Source organism: Amblyraja radiata, chromosome 6, assembly GCF_010909765.2.
Source record: "Amblyraja radiata isolate CabotCenter1 chromosome 6, sAmbRad1.1.pri, whole genome shotgun sequence".
NCBI lineage: Eukaryota > Metazoa > Chordata > Chondrichthyes > Rajiformes > Rajidae > Amblyraja > Amblyraja radiata.
In genome coordinates, this window is record NC_045961.1 from 85,244,022 (window position 1) to 85,261,774 (window position 17,753).

General features: G+C 44.7%; 1 protein-coding gene across 1 annotated transcript in view; it reads left to right on the forward strand.

The window, feature by feature from the left end:
• The first annotated feature begins 2,596 nt into the window (after nt 1-2,596).
• The window catches only part of pcca (propionyl-CoA carboxylase subunit alpha), a 437,485-nt gene continuing 422,328 nt past the window's right edge, over nt 2,597-17,753 (forward strand). The window contains exon 1 of the mRNA XM_033023091.1: nt 2,597-2,691. Coding sequence (XP_032878982.1) covers nt 2,632-2,691 — 60 coding nt within the window. The 5' untranslated portion in view covers nt 2,597-2,631. The remainder of the gene's footprint in view (nt 2,692-17,753) is intronic.

Genomic DNA, 17,753 nt, shown 5'->3' on the forward strand with positions numbered 1-17,753 from the left:
GGCCTATATCCCTCTAAACTTAAATTTAATGGTCAATGGTTTAGGCTGAGCCTCATTCACAAAACACATCCCTTTGGATAATGTTGCATCAAATTTCATCAAAGATTTTGTCCCTTCAATCTGCAGTTTTCTTCCAAGATCTTCTTAGCAATTAACTGTGCATTGTATTCATATGCCATTTACAGCTTTTATTCCAAATTTAGTTCACATAGAATTCATAAAACAAAAATCTTTTTAAAACAAGCACTCTGTTTTGATGACTGATAATGATCAAATGATTTTATTTCTCTCTCCACATATGCTGCATAACATTTCCAGCTTTTTCTGCTTTTATTTGTTACTTTCACCATCTGCAATATTTTGCTTAACACGTACAGACATAGAAGTAGAAATAAGGAACTGCAGATGCTGGTTTACCCAAATGGACACAAAGTTCTGGAGTACACAGCGGGCTAGGTGGCATCTCTGGAGAACATGGATAGGTGGAGGAAGGAACTGCAGATGCTGGTTGAAACTGAAGACATACACAAAGTGCTGGAGTATCTCAGCGGGTCAGGCAGCATCTCTGGAGAAAAAGGATAGGTGACATTTCGGATTTGGACTCTTCTTCAGAATGATCAGACTAAGAAAGGTCGCAGCCCGAAACATCATCTGTTCATATTCCTCAGGAGACGCTGTCTGAAAAGCTGAGTTTAGCACTTTGCGTCTACCTTCGGTACAAACCAGCAACTGTAGTTTCTTCGTGTTTAAGAAAGAACTGCAGATGCTGGAAAATCGAAGGTACATAAAAATGCTGGAGAAACTCAGCGGGTGCAGCAGCATCTATGGAGCGAAGGAAATAGGCAACGTTTCATCCATCTAAGTAGGATTCTCCCGAGTTACTCCAGCACTTTATGTACAAACATAGCCTTCTACAATATAACCCTGAGGACTCTTTAAACTATTTTGCCTAGGAAGGAACTGCAGATGCTGGTTTACACCAACGTTAGACACAACATATATTTGGAATCATTTAGCGGGACAGGCAGCATCTCCGGAGAGAAGGAATGAATAGGAGGGAACTGCAGATGCTGGTAATATACTGAAGGTAGACACAAAATGCTGGAGTAACTCAGTGGGTCAGGCAACATCTCTGGAGAGAAGGAATGGGTGACGTTTTTCAGGTCGTGGCCCTGAGACTTCAGACTGAGTTAAAATATTTTGTTGGGTGTGAAGCGCGGTCCGGCTTGCTGAGGATGTGAGAGGTGCTCTGGCAATGCAGATGTCTGCACGACCAGTATTGACAGCCTATTTCCTTCATAGAAACATAGCAAATAGATGCAGGAGTAGGCCATTCGGCCCTTCGAGCCTGCACCGCCATTCAATATGATCATGGCTGATCATCCAACTCCTGTACCTCCCTTCTCTCCATACTCCCTGACCACTTTAGCCACATCTAACTCCCTCTTAAATATAGCCAATGAACTGGCCTCAACTACCTTCTGTGTCAGAGAATTCCAGAGATTCACCACTCTCTGTGTGAAAAATGTTTTTCTCATATCGGTCCTAAAAGATTTCTCCCTTATCCTTAAACTGTGACCCCTTGTTCTGGATTTCCCCAACATCAGGAACAATCTTCCTACATCTAGCCTGTCCAACCCTTTAAGAATTTTGTAATTCTATAAGATCCCCCCTCAATCTTCTAAATTCTAGTGAGTACAAGCCGAGTCTATCCAGTCTTTCTTCATATGAAAATCCTGACATCCCAGGAATCAGTCTGGTGAACCTTCTCTGTACTCCCTCTATGGCAAGAATGTCCTTCCTCAGATTAGGAGACCAAAACTGTACGCAATACTCCAGGTGTGGCCTCACCAAGACCCTGTACAACTGCAGTAGAACTGAAGAAGGGTTTCGGCCCGAAACGTCGCCTATTTCCTTCGCTCCATAGATGCTGCTGCACCCGCTGAGTTCCTCCAGCAATTTTGTGTACCTGCAGTAGAACCTCCCTGCTCCTATACTCAAATCCTTTTTGCCATGAATGGTAACATACCATTCGCTTTCTTCACTTCCTGCTGCACCTGCATGCCTACTTTCAATGACTGGTGTAACATGACAACCACTTCAGACTGAAACATTGATAATTCCTTTCACCCCTCAGATGCTGCTTGACCTGAGTTGCTCCAATTCAAGCATATCCAATCTCTTACGTCTCCCCTTTCATATATCTCTCTGTTACACTTTCTAATACTCACAGATTCATCCACGTTCTCATGTTCTCAGTTAATGTCACACACATCTTCATGTACACTCCCACTTTTTCAAGTAGTTACACTTTTTGTAATAAGCACTCATCTCGGTCCTAAAAGATTTCCCCTTTATCCTTAAACTGTGACCCCTTGTTCTGGACTTCCCCAACATGGGGAACAATCTGCCTGCATCTAGCCTGTCCAACCCCTTAATCCCCTATGGAGCATCCATATATGCTGCTGCTGCACCCGCTGAGTTTCTCCAGCATTTGACAGCACCAAATGTGATTGCAACCTGCAGCGGGTGGGCGGGGCTGCGGCCTGGGCCGGGCAGGGACGTCACGCTGCCTGGGCTGATTGGCTCGCGGCCGCCCCTCACCCGGCGGTGTGACGTCAGACGGCAGCAATGGCGGCGCTCAGGGCTAGGGGCAACGCCGCCTATCGGCGCGCGATCTTGGCGCTGAAGGTGAGCGGCCGGACAAAGTGGCGCGGACGTGTTGCCGTTAGCATTAAAACCTCAGCCGCAGCGCAGGGGAAATAAGCCGGCGTCTGTGGCTCCTTAGCGGGACACGCGGTGCCAACTGTGGCAGGGGAGGACAAGCCAGGGCCATGACCTTCTCGTCAATGTCCAGTGAACGGTGACCACTCTCAAGATTGCCCTCCGTCCTCACAATTCAGTTCATTATCCTTGCTCATGCTGGCACTTAACTGAGTGTGCAGCCAGGCTTACAGTGCAGGGGAGGGGAGAGAATGGGCAGTGGAAGGAGTTTGGGATTGCAGAGAGTTACTGGTGAGAGTGTGACATTGCAGAAGGGGTTAGGGGAGGTAGTGTGGCATTGCAGGAGGGTTAGGGTGGGAACAGCATTTCAGAAGGGTCAGCGAGGCAGGAGTGTGGCACTATAGAGAGAGCCAAGCAGGGAGGTTGGCACTGCAGGAGATAAGGAATCCCTCGGTGGTACACAAAAATGCTGGAGAAACTCAACGGGTGCAGCAGCATCTATGGAGCGAAGGGAGTACGCAACGTTTCGGGCCGAAACCCTTCAATCCCTCCCCTCCTCAGCATTTCAAGGGGGGAGGGGAGGGGAGGGGAGGGGAGGGGGTTGTTCCCTGCTGGCGGGGCATTGAGTGTCCCCTGCAGGATGGGTAGCGAGGAGGGATTATGGTACGTTTAAGAAGGAACTGCAGATGCTGGAAAAAGCGAAGGTAGATAAAAATGCTGGAGAAACTCAGTGGGTGAGGCAGCATCTATGGAGCGAAGGAATAGGTGACGTTTTGGGTCGAGCTCTCTCACAGCTCACTGTCTCCGCCTCACCCTTTCTTCTTCCCAACCTCACATCAGTCTGAAGAAGGGTCACAACCCGAAACGCCACCTATTTCCTTCGCTCCATAGATGCTGCCTCACCCGCTGAGTTTCTCCAGCATTTTAATCTATCTAGTGATCATGGTACTATCAGGCGGTTGCACGGGATGACAATGGCGTTGGAACTTTGCATTGCAAGACGGTGATGGTGTGATAGCGTGGGAGTGCAGGAGTGTCTTCCTGGAAAACCCATTGCATTTTGGGGAAAGGGGTGCAGTCTCTGCTCTAAGATCTTAGGTCTTGATGGAGTGTGGCCATGCAGGCATAACATTGTTAATGCAGATAATCAGCACAGAGGGAGTGTGGTACTCTGTGTGGATTGGGAGAGGAACTGTGGGAAAGGAAAGTGGAGCTACGCAGGGGCAGTAACATGGTGGACTAAATGGACCCAGGCAATGTTGTGGGAATATCGCACTGCAGGAGGGGGGCATGGCAGAGAGAGTGTGATGCTGGTGGAGCGTGCTGGCTGTTAGATGCAATCCTCTGCTCTTTGCATGTTGATGGTACTATTTTGACTTGGTGTCCTGGACTTAATTGTTAATGCACAACCTAAATCCCTGAAAACTGGTTATCTGATTGTGTCACCTTGCTGCTTATAGGAACTTGCTGCAGACCAATTAGCTGCAAATCACACCAAGCATGACAACAATTAAACTGTACACAAATATAACAGGTACTGCAAAAAGAACAGAACATAGTGCAGAACAATAGTTTTTACAAATTCAGAGAAAACAGGGTTGATGCTGTCAGCTCTTGAAAATATTTATTCATCTCTGAAATGATAATTGCCATTTCAGTTTTAGATTTTCTTCAGAGTTGTATATTCATTGATCTGTAATGTTACATTGAACAATCACATGTTGATATCTATTTATAGTTGGGGAAATTGACAAATTAAAAACAATGAAGTCTTCAATTAACTATTTCCTATTACATCATGTTTTTGAAGAATGGAATCAAATGTAAGTGCATAGAGAGTAACATGTCAATGAATTATTTGTTTTTGTGGCAACTCTGTAGTATTCAGTGATGTTAAGTTTACCGTTTCAATTTAATTGTGGATATTATTTAATTGATTAGTGGGGTGGAAGATTGCAACCTTCACGTGGTCCGCCCTGTTTCGACAAATGCAATCAACCCGGTTTGCACAATCAAATAAGATCAAATAGAACAAGTTGTCCTACAGCTTTAGGCTGTGCACGCCATACGCAAGAAGAAGAATTGATTAGTAGTTGTACTTCTGGTTTTTTTTAATATCGTAAAATAAGAGTAGACATTAGAAAACATAAGGCTTGGGAGCTTAAGCTTGTGGTGCAAAGGAGGGAACAGTTTTTCTCTGAAATTTAAATGATCCTGTCAAGGAGCCTCAAAATTATTTGTTTATCAGAGATTATTCTTTACTATCAAAAATATTAGGGCTTTCATAACCTCTCGACATCTCATTTTTGATGTACTTTAAGATCACAGTGACAGTTTTATTTTTGGAAATCTTTAAGGTTTTATGCAATATTTTAAAGGCTTGTCTGACGTAGATTAACAGTTTAGCCAGTGTTGTTCCTTTGTTTAAAAAGGGAAGTAGAGAGAATCTACAGAAATATCACCCAGCGAGCCTCACCTCATTGGTAGAGAAATTATCGGAGAGGATTCTTTGGGGTAGGTTTTACTTCCATTTGGAAGAGAATGGGCTAATTAGGCATAGTCAGCATGGCTTTGTACATGGCAGGTCGTGTCTTACTAACTTGATCAGGTTTTTTGAGAAGGTGACGAAGGTGATTGATGAGGGTAAGGCAGTGGATGTAGTCAATGTGGATTTTAGTAAGACATTTGATAAAGTCACCCATGGTGGGTTTATCCAGAAGATTAAGATGCTCGGGATTAACAATGACTTAGTCATAACAGAATGAGAACTGGATTAATGATAAAAGGCAGAAGATTGTAGTGGAAGAATGCTATTCTGGCTGGCAGTCTGACTATTGGACTACTGCAGGGAACTGTGCTGGGACCTCTGTTGTTTGTGATACATGTAAATGACTTGGACATAAATGTAGATGGGCTGGCTGGTAAATTTGCAGATGACAGCGAGGTTGTTGTAATTGCAGACAGTGAAGAAGTCTCAAAGTATACTCCTCGATATAGATCAGCTACAGAAATGGGTGGAGAATTGCAGATGGAGTTTGATCACAGCGAGTGTGAGGTGTTTCACTTTGGGAGTTGGAATGTACTGGGGAGGTATACTGTTAATGGCAAGACCCTTATCCACATTGGCTCAGAGCGATTTATGAGTCCAAATCAATAGCTCCCAGAGTGGCAATACATGTAGGCATAGTGATAAAAAAAAGGCCTATGGTATTCTTGTCCTCATTGAGAATCATGAAGTCGTGATGCAGCTTTTTAAGACTTTGCTGAGGCGCATTTGAAACGTTGTGTGCAGTTCTGGCTGCCCCATTACTGAAAGCATGTGGTGTCTTTAGAGAGGATGCAGAAAAGGTTTACCAGAATGCTGCTTGGATTAGGGGGTATTAGCCACACGGAAAGGTTGGACAGACTTTGATTGTTTACTCTGGCACACCGGAGATTGGAGAAGAACGTGATAGAATTATTATAAAATTATGGGAGGCATAGACACGTAGACAGTTAGAGCCATTTTCCCTGGATGGAAATGTCAAAGACAAGAGAACATAGCTTTAAGTTGAGTCATAGAGTCTAGCATGGAAACAGACCCTTCGGCCCATCTTCCCCACACAAGCCAACATGTCCCATTTACCATAGTCCTACCTGCCTGCATTTTGCCCATATCCCTCTAAACCATCTAAATGTTTCTTAACCATTGCAATAGTACCCGCCTCAACTATCTCCTCCAGCAGTTCATTCCACACCCACCACTCTTTGTGTGGAAAAAGTTACTCCTCGGGTTCCATTTAAATCTTTCCCCCCTCACTTTAAACTTATGTCCTTTGGTTCTCGATTTATGTTGCTCTGGGCAAGAGACTCTGTGCATCTACCTGATCTATTCCTTTCATATGGGGCAAACTTTAAAGGAGATGTGGGTAGCAGATTATTTTACAAAGAGGGTGGTGAGTGTCTGGAATGCCCATCTGGGGTTGTACTGGAGGCAGTTATGATTGTGGCATTTAAGAGGCTTATTGATAGGCACATGGGTATGCAAATATTTGAGGGATATGAATCATGTGCAGACAGATGAAATTAGATATTCCTGGCATTAAGTTTGGCACATCCATTGTGAGCTGAGCATGATCCTATGTTATGTTGTTCTAACATTTCTTGAAACACTTAATTTTCCAGACCTACACAACTCAGTCACATAGCTTATGCAAATTACTTTATGCATGTGTCATCACTAGTTCTCTAGTGATGACACGTGCTTAACTGAGCCAAGATCAAGAAAAATATGCCTTATTTCTCCAAGTTAATTCTTCTAAGTAGATATGATCTAGCAAGTGTATCCTGGTCAGAAAGATTTTTGTTCATAATTTCACTTCAACATATGCATATAACTTTTATTCTGCCATTTAAACAGCTTTTAGGCATATAGAGTGAATTCAAGGCATAATTAGGGAAGAAAACAAAAGACACTGCAGATGTTGGAATGTATGGATGGTTTAGAATCCAATGGTACAGAACATGGCAATAGGCCCTTCGGCTCAAATTCCATGCCGAACATGATGCCAAGTTAAACTAATCTCCTTTGCCTTCACGTGATCCATATCCCGCCAATTTCTGCATATCCACATGCCTGTCAAAAGATTCTTAAATGCCATTATTGTATCTGTCTCCAGCACTACTCCTGGCAGCTCAGCAGTTTCACACCCACACTGGGTGCCTACTATGAGTTACTCCAGCATTTTGTGTCCACCTAGTTTATTTCTCTCGTTCCTCATCTTTCCTATACCCCTTCCTGAACAGGTTCCATTGTCTCCCAGTCTCTGTGCTGTCCCCTCCTCCCTCCTCCCCGTCCCACCCCCTCCCCCTTCCCTTCCCCCTTCCCCCTCCCCCTTCCCCCTCCCCCCGTTCACTGGGTTCCATCTGTCCAGTGCTCCCTCCCCATTTGGCTCTCTTCATTACCCACCAGCCTCCATTTCTCCCCCCAGTCATGGAAACAGGTTTTGAATCAGAGTGCCGACTTACACCTTTTGCTTTCACGGATGAAGCTGGACCCACTGAGTTCTTCCAACATTCTGTCTTCCATAATTGGGGATGATTGTGATTACCATTTGCTCCCATTGGAAGATAACATTACGGATGACTTTTCATTCCCTTTGTTAATGAACAAAGGGAGAATAATATTAACTCTGCCAACAAAGGCTCTGGTCCTCTATATATAATAATACCTATCATCCAATGGCAATTATTCCACCATTCAATTGGATTACTGCTGATCTGTTCCTCAAACCAATTTATCACACATTGCAATGAGCATCTCTGCTCACGCTCACACTTTCGACAGTTTCAATGAAGTCCCCGCTCAACCGCATCACAAAACAACAACGTACCTCGGTGACTGCCAATCACCCCCCCACCCCCCGGACACTTATTATCACTTATTATTATTTATTCAAATCATTTGCTATGTCGCTCTTCCAGGGAGATGCTAAATGCATTTCGTTGTCTCTGTACTGTACACTGACAATGACAATTAAAATTGAATCTGAATCTGAATCTGACTAAGATAACATAACTACTGGGTGCTTTGAGTTAAGATGGGGAAGCAATTGGGAAGAAGAATTGAGTGCCAGTGGTTTGTTAGTTTCCAAAATCGGTGGTATAGTGGACAGTGAAGAAGATTATCTAATAATACCATGAGATCTTGATCAATTGGGCAAACAAGCCAAAGATTGGCAGATGGAATTTAACTAGGATAAATGCGAGGTGTTACTTTGGTAAGTTAACTGGGGCAGGACTTGCATGGCAATGGCAGGGTCCTGGAGAGTGTTGTAGAGCAGAGAGACCCATAGGTAGAGGTACATAGTTCCCTGAGAGTGGTAACACCGGTAGAACAGGTGTTGAAGAAGGCGATTGGCACACGTTCCTTCAAGGGTCAGGGCATTTAGTACAAGATTTGAGACCATGTTATAATGGACGGGCGGTTGGTATGACCTTTGGTGTAACATTTGCACATTCTCCCCTTGACAGTGGGTTTCCTCCTGTTTCCTCCAACATCCCAAAGGTGGGGGTGGGTTGGTAGGTTAATTGGCCACTGAAAATTGCACCTACTGTGTAGGTGGGTGTTAGAATCTGGACAGAGTTGATGGGCACGAGCCAAGAATAAAATGAGATTAGTGTAGGATTACGGTAAATGGGTGTTTGAAGAGCCAAAGGGTCTGTTTCAGTGTTCTACGACCTTATCTGCTTGAAATAATAGTTAAAAGCACCAGAGAAAAATTGAGGGTTTGTTTTAAAGGAAGTTCACAATCTAGAAAGGAAGAATGGTACTCGCATCTCCTGCAGAATGTCCCAAAGTTCTCTATAGTAAATCATATATTTTTGATGTGTAAATATTGTATGAAATATTGTATTGTTTTACACAGAGAGTGGTGAATCTGTGGAATTCTCTGCCACAGAAGGTAGTTGAGGCCAGTTCATTGGCTATATTTAAGAGGGAGTTAGATGTGGCCCTTGTGGTTAAAGGGATCAGGTGGTATGGAGAGAAGGCAGGTACAGGATACTGAGTTGGATGATCAGCCATGATCATATTGAATGGCGGTGCAGGCTCGAAGGGCCGAATGGCTTACTCCTGCACCTATTTTCTATGTTTCTATGTTCTATGAAATGCGACAGCTAATTTTACTTCGGAGTCATGTGAGTGACTACGTGAAGAACCCCGCCAGGACGCATGCGTGTCATATCGCTACACGCATTGCAACGAGTCACAGCAGGGGGAACCCTTAGCGGCAGAATTTTAAAGCCGGGAACAGCAGGTAAGGAGACTCTGCGTTCTTTCCACTTATTATTATCACAGGTGGAGGCATGGACAGATCCAAGAAAAACAAGAAGGCTGCGAAAAAGCTGGTGGGGGTGAACCACGGAGTTGCGGGCAGCCAGCAGCGGCCAACGGCACACCAATCTCCCGTAATGGGAACAGCTGTGCCCGACTTCGCCCCCGCACCGGCCAAATCAACACCGCGGCCGGGCGGTAAAGCGAAGCAAAAAACTGATAGAGTCGTTGACTCCGATGAGTCCGACTTTGAATAGCCGCGAGCGGCCAGTGCCCGTGAGCACTGGGGCCGGTTGAAGCGGCTTGAGGAGCAGCCGCGAGCGGCCAGTGCCCGAGAGCATTGGAGCCGGTTGGAGCGGCTTGAGGAACAGGAGCAGCCGCGAGCGGCCAGTGCCCGAGAGCATTGATGGAGCAAATGCTCCAAAGTGACAGGCTCCGGGAGATGGAGACTAGTCACAGTGGGCAGCTAGTAAGTCCTACAGCAGTACCTCTTGTAGGGCTGCACAGTGCTTCTCCCTCATCAGAGGGGAGTACGTGGGGTCAATTCTGGGCTGACCCTGAAGAGGGGTGTGCAGAACATACTCCTAGTGTGCATGGGGTGCAAGAAAACAAAAACCTATTGGACATGGTGTCCCAGTTCATTCAACCTGACCAAACTGGCCAAAACCTGGAACCTAAAATAGCTGCAAGTATAGACTACATGTCATTCAATCAGCTACAAGGACAGGCATTATTGGACACCACAGGGAACTGCAAATAACTGAATGTTCCCAGTGTCAACCAGTGTATTTGGAAACATGTCGGAGCATCAATCAGAGCCAGGGACTTGAAACTACAAAAAGTTCTGAAAGTCCAAACAGCGGGAATTACTGCTTTCGCCCGCACAATAAACGAAAAAGACATGGAGGTTGGTGGGAGATTACACTTCTATCTGGATGCATGGAATAAGTTAACTACCGACACTTATATTTTAAGCAGTATCCAGGGATATACCATAGAATTTATACAAAAACATAACCCTCCAGTTCAGCATGAACCGAATGTTCGTGCTTACAGGCAAAGAAAAATCAAAAGCGCACGCTGAACTACAGCGGCTTTAGTAAAAAGGAGTAATTGAGAAAACCCAACACGAATCACAGGAATTCGTGTCCAATATCTTTATCAAAAACAAGAAAGATGGTGGTTGCCGCATCATAATAGATTTGACTAATTTTAATACTTTTGTACAATATATTCATTTCAAGATGGAAACCTTTGTTACTGCTAAGCAATTGATTTCCAAAGGTTACTTCATGGCAAGCATCGATTTAAAAGATGCTTACTATACAGTACCCATAAAAGGTGACCACAGATGTTATTTAAAATTCAACTGGATGGGTCAGTGCTGGCAGTACAGGGCACTACCTAATGGTCTAACATCAGCCCCCAGGCTGTTCACTAAAATTTAGAAACCAGCCCTAGCGTTTTCTGCAGAAACAAAAACACATGGTAATGGCATATCTAGATGACATACTTATTGTGGGAAAAACTTTGGAATTGGCTAAAGAAACGGTAACAGCCACAAAACAATTATTTGAAAAACTGGGGTTTATCATCCATCCAGTTAAATCTAAATTAACGCCTTCAACCTCAATGGATTATCTGGGGTTCACCATTAACTCAGTTCACATGTCAGTGACTTTGCCGAAAGAAAAGGTTACAGCCTTAATAGAGGCTTGCAGCAAAATCATTGACATCAGTAAACCATCCATCAGACTGGTAGCAAGAATAATTGGCAAAATAGTGGCTGCGTTTCCAGCCACACAATTCGGACCTTTACATTATCAAAATTTACAGAGGGCTAAAATACGAGCACTCAAAATTAATGGTGGTCATTTTGACAGACCAATGAAGCTACCAACCGAGGCCATAATGGAACTAAAATGGTGGAAAGATAACATTGGGCATTGTTCCAATCCAATCATTATCAGCAACCCGGCTATGGTACTACAAACTGATGCCAGTGCACTTGGTTGGGGTGCTACCAATTCCATCTCCAGCTGTGGAGGGAGATGGAATGCACAGGAGGCATCATTATTACAAACACTGGGCATAAACTACCTGGAAATGTTAGGTGCATTCCATGGCCTTAAGTCATATTGTTCTGGGTTATATCACCAGCATGTTAGACTACAAATTGACAACACCACCATGGTAGCATATATCAACCATATGGATGGAAACAAATCGATATCATGTGACAATCTGGCCAACACAATTTGGCAATGGTGTATCCAGAGAGATATTTGAATATCAGCTACCTACTTACCAGGTAAACTAAATTTAGTGGCAGACACCAGGTCACGCAAATTCAATGAAAACACCGAATGGATGTTGGATAAAAAAGTATTTGCTGAAATTACAGCACGGTATGGAACACCAGATATCGATCTATTCGCATCCAGGCTCAATCACCAGTTATCGAACTATGTTTCATGGGAACCAGACCCTGGGGCAGCGGCAACAGATGCATTTTCGCTGCATTGGGGGAAATTGTTTATTTATGCATTCCCTCCTTTCTGCCTCATCAGTCGGGTATTAAGGAAAATACAGCAAGACTCTGCGTCTGGTATTTTGATAGTATCTGATTGACCTACTGAACCATGGTTCCCGGTGATACTCGACATGGTATTAGAACCATGCATCACCATCCATCATAGACCTAATTTACTGGTTCATCCCGTAACAAGGGAAAGTCACCCATGTCATAATTATATAAACCTATTAATTTGTAGAGTTTGAAAACACCTCTACTACACCTGGGACTGATGGACTGAACAGTGGATATTATTTCAGCGGCCCACAGACAGTCCACCAAAAAACTACTTGGTGTACATCAAAAAATGGGAAATGTACTGTCACAACAATAACATCACCCACAGATCTATGAACATCCCGTCTGTTCTGGAATTCCTGGCAAACCTCCATTACGATGAGGGGCTCAGTTATAGTGCCATCAACTGCGCCAGAAGTGCTCTGTCAACATACCTGTGGCAAGGAACAGAGCGGCATTCTGTTGGGACACACCCCCTGGTAACTAAACTCATGAGGGGCATTTTTAATGTTAATCCCCCAAGAACCAGGTACTCCCAAATATGGGATGTGAGCATTGTACTGACCATGTTAAGAAACTGGTCTCCAGCTACAGCTCTGTCCCTACAGAAACTGACTATGAAAACAGTCATGCTGATGGCCTTGGTCACGGCACAAAGGGTCCAGTCGCTACAGAAACTAAGGCTGGACAACATGACTACTTCATCTGGGAATTTAACTTTTCACATCAATGAATTAGTCAAACAGAACAGACAGGGGTCAGCAGGCCTAAAAATAGAATTCAGGGCCTACCCGACAGATGATCGTCTCTGTATTGTAACACACTTGCTATTATATATGGAGTATACTAAGATCATCAGAGGCAAAGAAATGGCACTTTTAATCAGCTACAAACAGCCACACAAAAAAGTGACAGTCCAGACCATCTCGAGATGGCTAAAACAGGTCCTAATAATGGCTGGAGTAGACACTAACATTTTTAAATCTCACTCCACCAGGGCTGCAGCTACATCGGCAGCTATGAAGTTGGATGTTCCTATGGACCAAATCCTCAAGACAGCAGGATGGTCAACGGAGAAAACTTTCCAACGATTTTATAACAAACCAGTAATTGAACCTGGAACATTTGCAGAAACAATTTTAAGTTCTGTAATATAATTTTACCCCATAAATAGGGGCTATAATTTGGTATTAATAAATTTATCGTTGTTTTTCAATATCGTATTGATGTCTAATAATGTTAGCACTATTCTCCCCATAATCAAGGCAGATGTGATGCATGGACTCGTTTCCACGGCTTGGAATCACAGAGCTTTAAAATCTTCATGTAGTCACTCACGTGACTCCGAAGTAAAATAGTAAGATTAAACGAGAACTTACCAGTTCGAAGTTTGATCATTATTTTATGAGGAGTACGTTGAGGGAATACGTGCCCTCCGCTCCCACCCTTGATCATATACTCAACTGGTATCTTCTTCTCTAATCTTACTATGTTTAGTCATTACAGTTATCTGTGATTTCACACCGCTGCTTTGAAGAATGACACGCATGCGTCCTGGCGGGGTTCTTCACGTATTCCCTCAACGTACTCCTCATAAAATAATGATCAAACTTCGAACTGGTAAGTTCTCGTTTAATCTTACTATTTATGCAGATCACAAAACCATGAAGGTACAATGATCGGGTTACCTGCTTCAGTAATATTGAGTGAGGCATCAATATTGGCTCCAGTGATATCTTTGGAAAGGGTCACTATCAGTTTCCTTAGGAACTTTAAAAAAAGTCAACTGGATGTGTACTTTGACAGTTTGTAGAGTGGGAACAGAGTTGTGTTGAGAGATTGAAATGGACATTTACTTAGCATTGGCAATGGGCTAAACATCTGACTGTACAGTCAGATCCTAGAATTCTATGATATTGTTTCAAGCAGCCTTGGAGTGTGGATGGGGTCAGGGATTTTGGGAAGAATTCATAGGGATGAGAAAAAGAGTTGTTTTTAATTTTCTTTCATTACATTTGTTTATTAGTAATAAAAACAGCAGAGATGGAACATAAAGGCTTTGGCTGGATGTGTGGTTGGAGGTGAGAGGTCATATTGTTAAGTTTCCAATGAAATATCCAACTAGTCTTGGCAACCCAAATCCTGTGGGAGATGATCTCAGTGCGTCTTACTGATTGCGTCCCTTGATGTGCGATTGCTGGAACTGTTAGTGGTTTTTTTGTAATGCTTAGTATTTGGTATTAAAATGCAAGATATCTCTGACAATCTGAATTGTTTGTCACTGTGACTTTGATGTAAAAATTTGCCTTTGATCTCAGATTGTAGTGGTTGTTTAATTAGTGGACAATATTTATTATCAAAATTATGCGCTGTACCTCATTGTTACTTTACCTTCTGCATAGATTTAATTGATTTCTAGCATTGTATCAAATACCATTTGTACTTTGGGATGTGTACATTGTTTTTAATTGGATTTGTGGATCAAGTATTCTCAGATTTATTTTCATTCTGGTGAGGGGGAGGGGGAGGTAGAGTCAGGGAACCCAGCATCTAAGAGTCCTTACAGTGTTGCACATAATATCTTAAATAAACTGACCCAAGAGACGAGTCATTTTGTTGCCAGGGTGGATTGAAAATCTAATTTAGATGCTAAGCTTGAAGCTGGAAGAGAGATGAGCAGCAGTCACAACGGAATTATGTTTTTTTTAGTTTGTCAAATGAACAGATTAATGGGGATAAATCTTTAAGTAGCCATTTTCTTTGAGGGCTATTCATGAAATTTGTCAATTTGTTTTGGTATCCAAGATCTCATTCTGCTTGGGTAGCCTATAACCCTTGGCATGAACATAATATGAACACAGCCCTGTGGTGTTCTCTTTCACACATTCACCTATCCACCTAGTTTATTTTCCCTATGCTCACCTTTCCCATCCCCCCCCCCCCCTATTGTCCCATTTACCCATCAATCCTTCCCCTATGGGCCATCTCGAGTGTTCAAGTACGGAACACCTCACCTGGGAACAGATGCGGCGTAGACGGAGGAATTGGTTTTCTTTGAAGATTCCCCTCTCCCATCATAGATGGGGCTCTCACTCGTGTCTCCTCGGTCAGCAGCTCCGCCCTTGCTCCCCTTCCCCCTGGTCGCAACAGAGACGAATTCCCTCAGTCCTTACCTTCCACCCCATCAGCCATCGCATACAACACATAATCCTCTAAAATTTCCACCACCTCCAACGGGATCCCGCCACTAGCCACATTTTCCCATCTCCACCCCTTTCGGCCTTCCGCAGAGACCGTCCCTCCGCAACTCCCTGGTTAACTCAGCCCTTCCCACCCAAACTACTCCCTCCCCAGGTACCTTCCTCTGCAACCGCATAAGATGCAACACCTGTCGCTATACCTCCTCCCTCGACTCTGTCCAGGGACCCCGACAGTCCTTTCAGGTTAGGCAGAGGTTCACTTGCACCTCCTCCAACCTCATGTACTGTATCCGTTGTTCAAGATGTAGGCTCTTATACATCGGTGAGACTAAAACGCAGACTGGGCGATCGTTTTGCGGAACACCTTCGAAAAGCCTGCCTGAACCAACCTGATTTCCCGGTTGCAGGACACTTTAATTTTCCTTCCCATTCCTACACAGACCTTTCTGTCCAAGGTCTCCTCCATTGTCAGAGTGAGGCTAAATGTAAATTGGAGGAACGGCATCTCATATTTCGCTTGGGCAGCTTACAGCCCAGTGCTATGAATATTGATTTCCCTCCGGCATTCCCGGTAGCCCCGGCATTCCCTTTCTCTCAATCCCTCCCCCACCCAAGTCACACTAGCTTCCCATTTTCACCCTACAAACAGCTTACAATGGCCTTTATCATCGTCACTTTTTTGCATATCTTTCATTCATTGTTCTTTATCTCTCCACATCTCTGTGGAATCCGGAAGTGGCGGCGCTGCCCTGGCAGCAGCGGCTCACCTGCAGTCCGTTTGTTTTTGCTTTTTTGTGTTGTTTTTTTCCGTTTTGGTTAGTCTAGTTTTTGGTTTTTAGTTTGTGTTTGGGGGGGGTTGAAACAGGGCTTGCTGTCTCTCCCTGCGAGGGGAATGCAACTTTTTTGTCGTATTCCCCTTCTCTGCCTCCGTCTGCGCTGAGGCCTAATGGCGGAGCTGGTGACCTCGAGGATCAGGAGGCAGAGCCCGCCAGGACTCGCCCTGAGCTCGCTGACGTGACGACGGTCCGGCTCGGGGCTGGAACAGGGCTTCCGTGAGGGACTGTGACGATCCCGTGAGGGCGGCCAGCACGAGGGAGGAACGGTGCTCCTGTCGGAGTGGCCGAGCTCGGGGAGGTACGGCGCTCCCAGCCCGAGGGAGGAGCGGCGCCCAGTCAGGGCGGCCCAGCCCGAGGGAGAAGCGTTGCCCATGTCGGGGCGGCCCAGCCCGAGGGAGAAGCGGTGCCCATGTCGGGGCGGCCTGGCGCGAGGCTGAGACGGTGGCGGTGGCGGCACTCACGTGAGGGCGGTCCGGCTCGGGGCTGGAGCGGTGGTCCGGTGGCTGGGACGGTGTTCTGGTGGCGGTGACCTGAGTCCGGGGTTCGGCCGCGAGCCAGCGGCTGCGTCGGCGGGACTGGTGGGCGGCAGCTTCGACCACCCCGGGCCGCGGTGATTGAGCCGCGGGACTGTTTTTAACATCGCCCGGTGGGGTATCGCATCAGCGCAGAAGGAGAAGAGGAGGGAAGAGACTGCAGACCTAAGACTTTTGCCTCCATCACAGTGAGGAGGTGCTAGGTGAACTCACTGTGGTGGATGTTAATATGTGTTAATTGCTGTTTTTTATTGTATTGTATGTATGACTGCAGGCACGAAATTTCGTTCAGACTTCGGTCTGAATGACAATAAAGGAAACCCTGTAACCTGTAATCACTCTCTGTTTCCCTCATCCCAAACCAGTTTGACGAAGGGTCTTGACCCGAAACGTCATCTATTCCTTCTCTCCAGAGATGCTGCCTGTTCCACTGAGTTACTCCAGCTTTTTGTGTCTATCTTCGGTTTAAACCAGTATCTGCAGTTCCTTCTTGCACATCAAAACTTGAGAATAGTTTCTTCCTCAATGTTGAGACTTCGGAACCAACCATCTCTTTCACACACCCTTCCTAAGAGGTGCAACCATATATTCTTTTTTTTAACTCTACCTCATTTGGTAATTCTAATGTTGCACTTTATATACTTTTTTTCCCTGGTTCTGTTTGCACCACAACCTTTGCACCATTCTGTTGTTTTGCATTAATTGTTGAATTTATTGTTATATCTATTGTAATAATAAACAAATCTAATGTGATAGAGCATAGAGTTCAGGGGTTTAGTTGAAGGGAAGATTAGGCTGTTGGAATGAAGAATGTTGGTGGTGCTTTCCTTTACAACCCTGTATTGCTTCAACGGAACCTCGTGAAGTATGATGTCAACTGATATTTTGAGTGATACAGAACTAAAGGATTATGGCCAAACAAAATGCTGGAAGAACTCTGCAGGCCAGGCGGCGTCTGTAGAGGGAAATGGGCAGACAATATTTCAAGTTGGGAAAGGTCAATTTCCTTCCACAGATGGTGCTTGGCATGTTGAGTTCCTGCATTACTTTGGC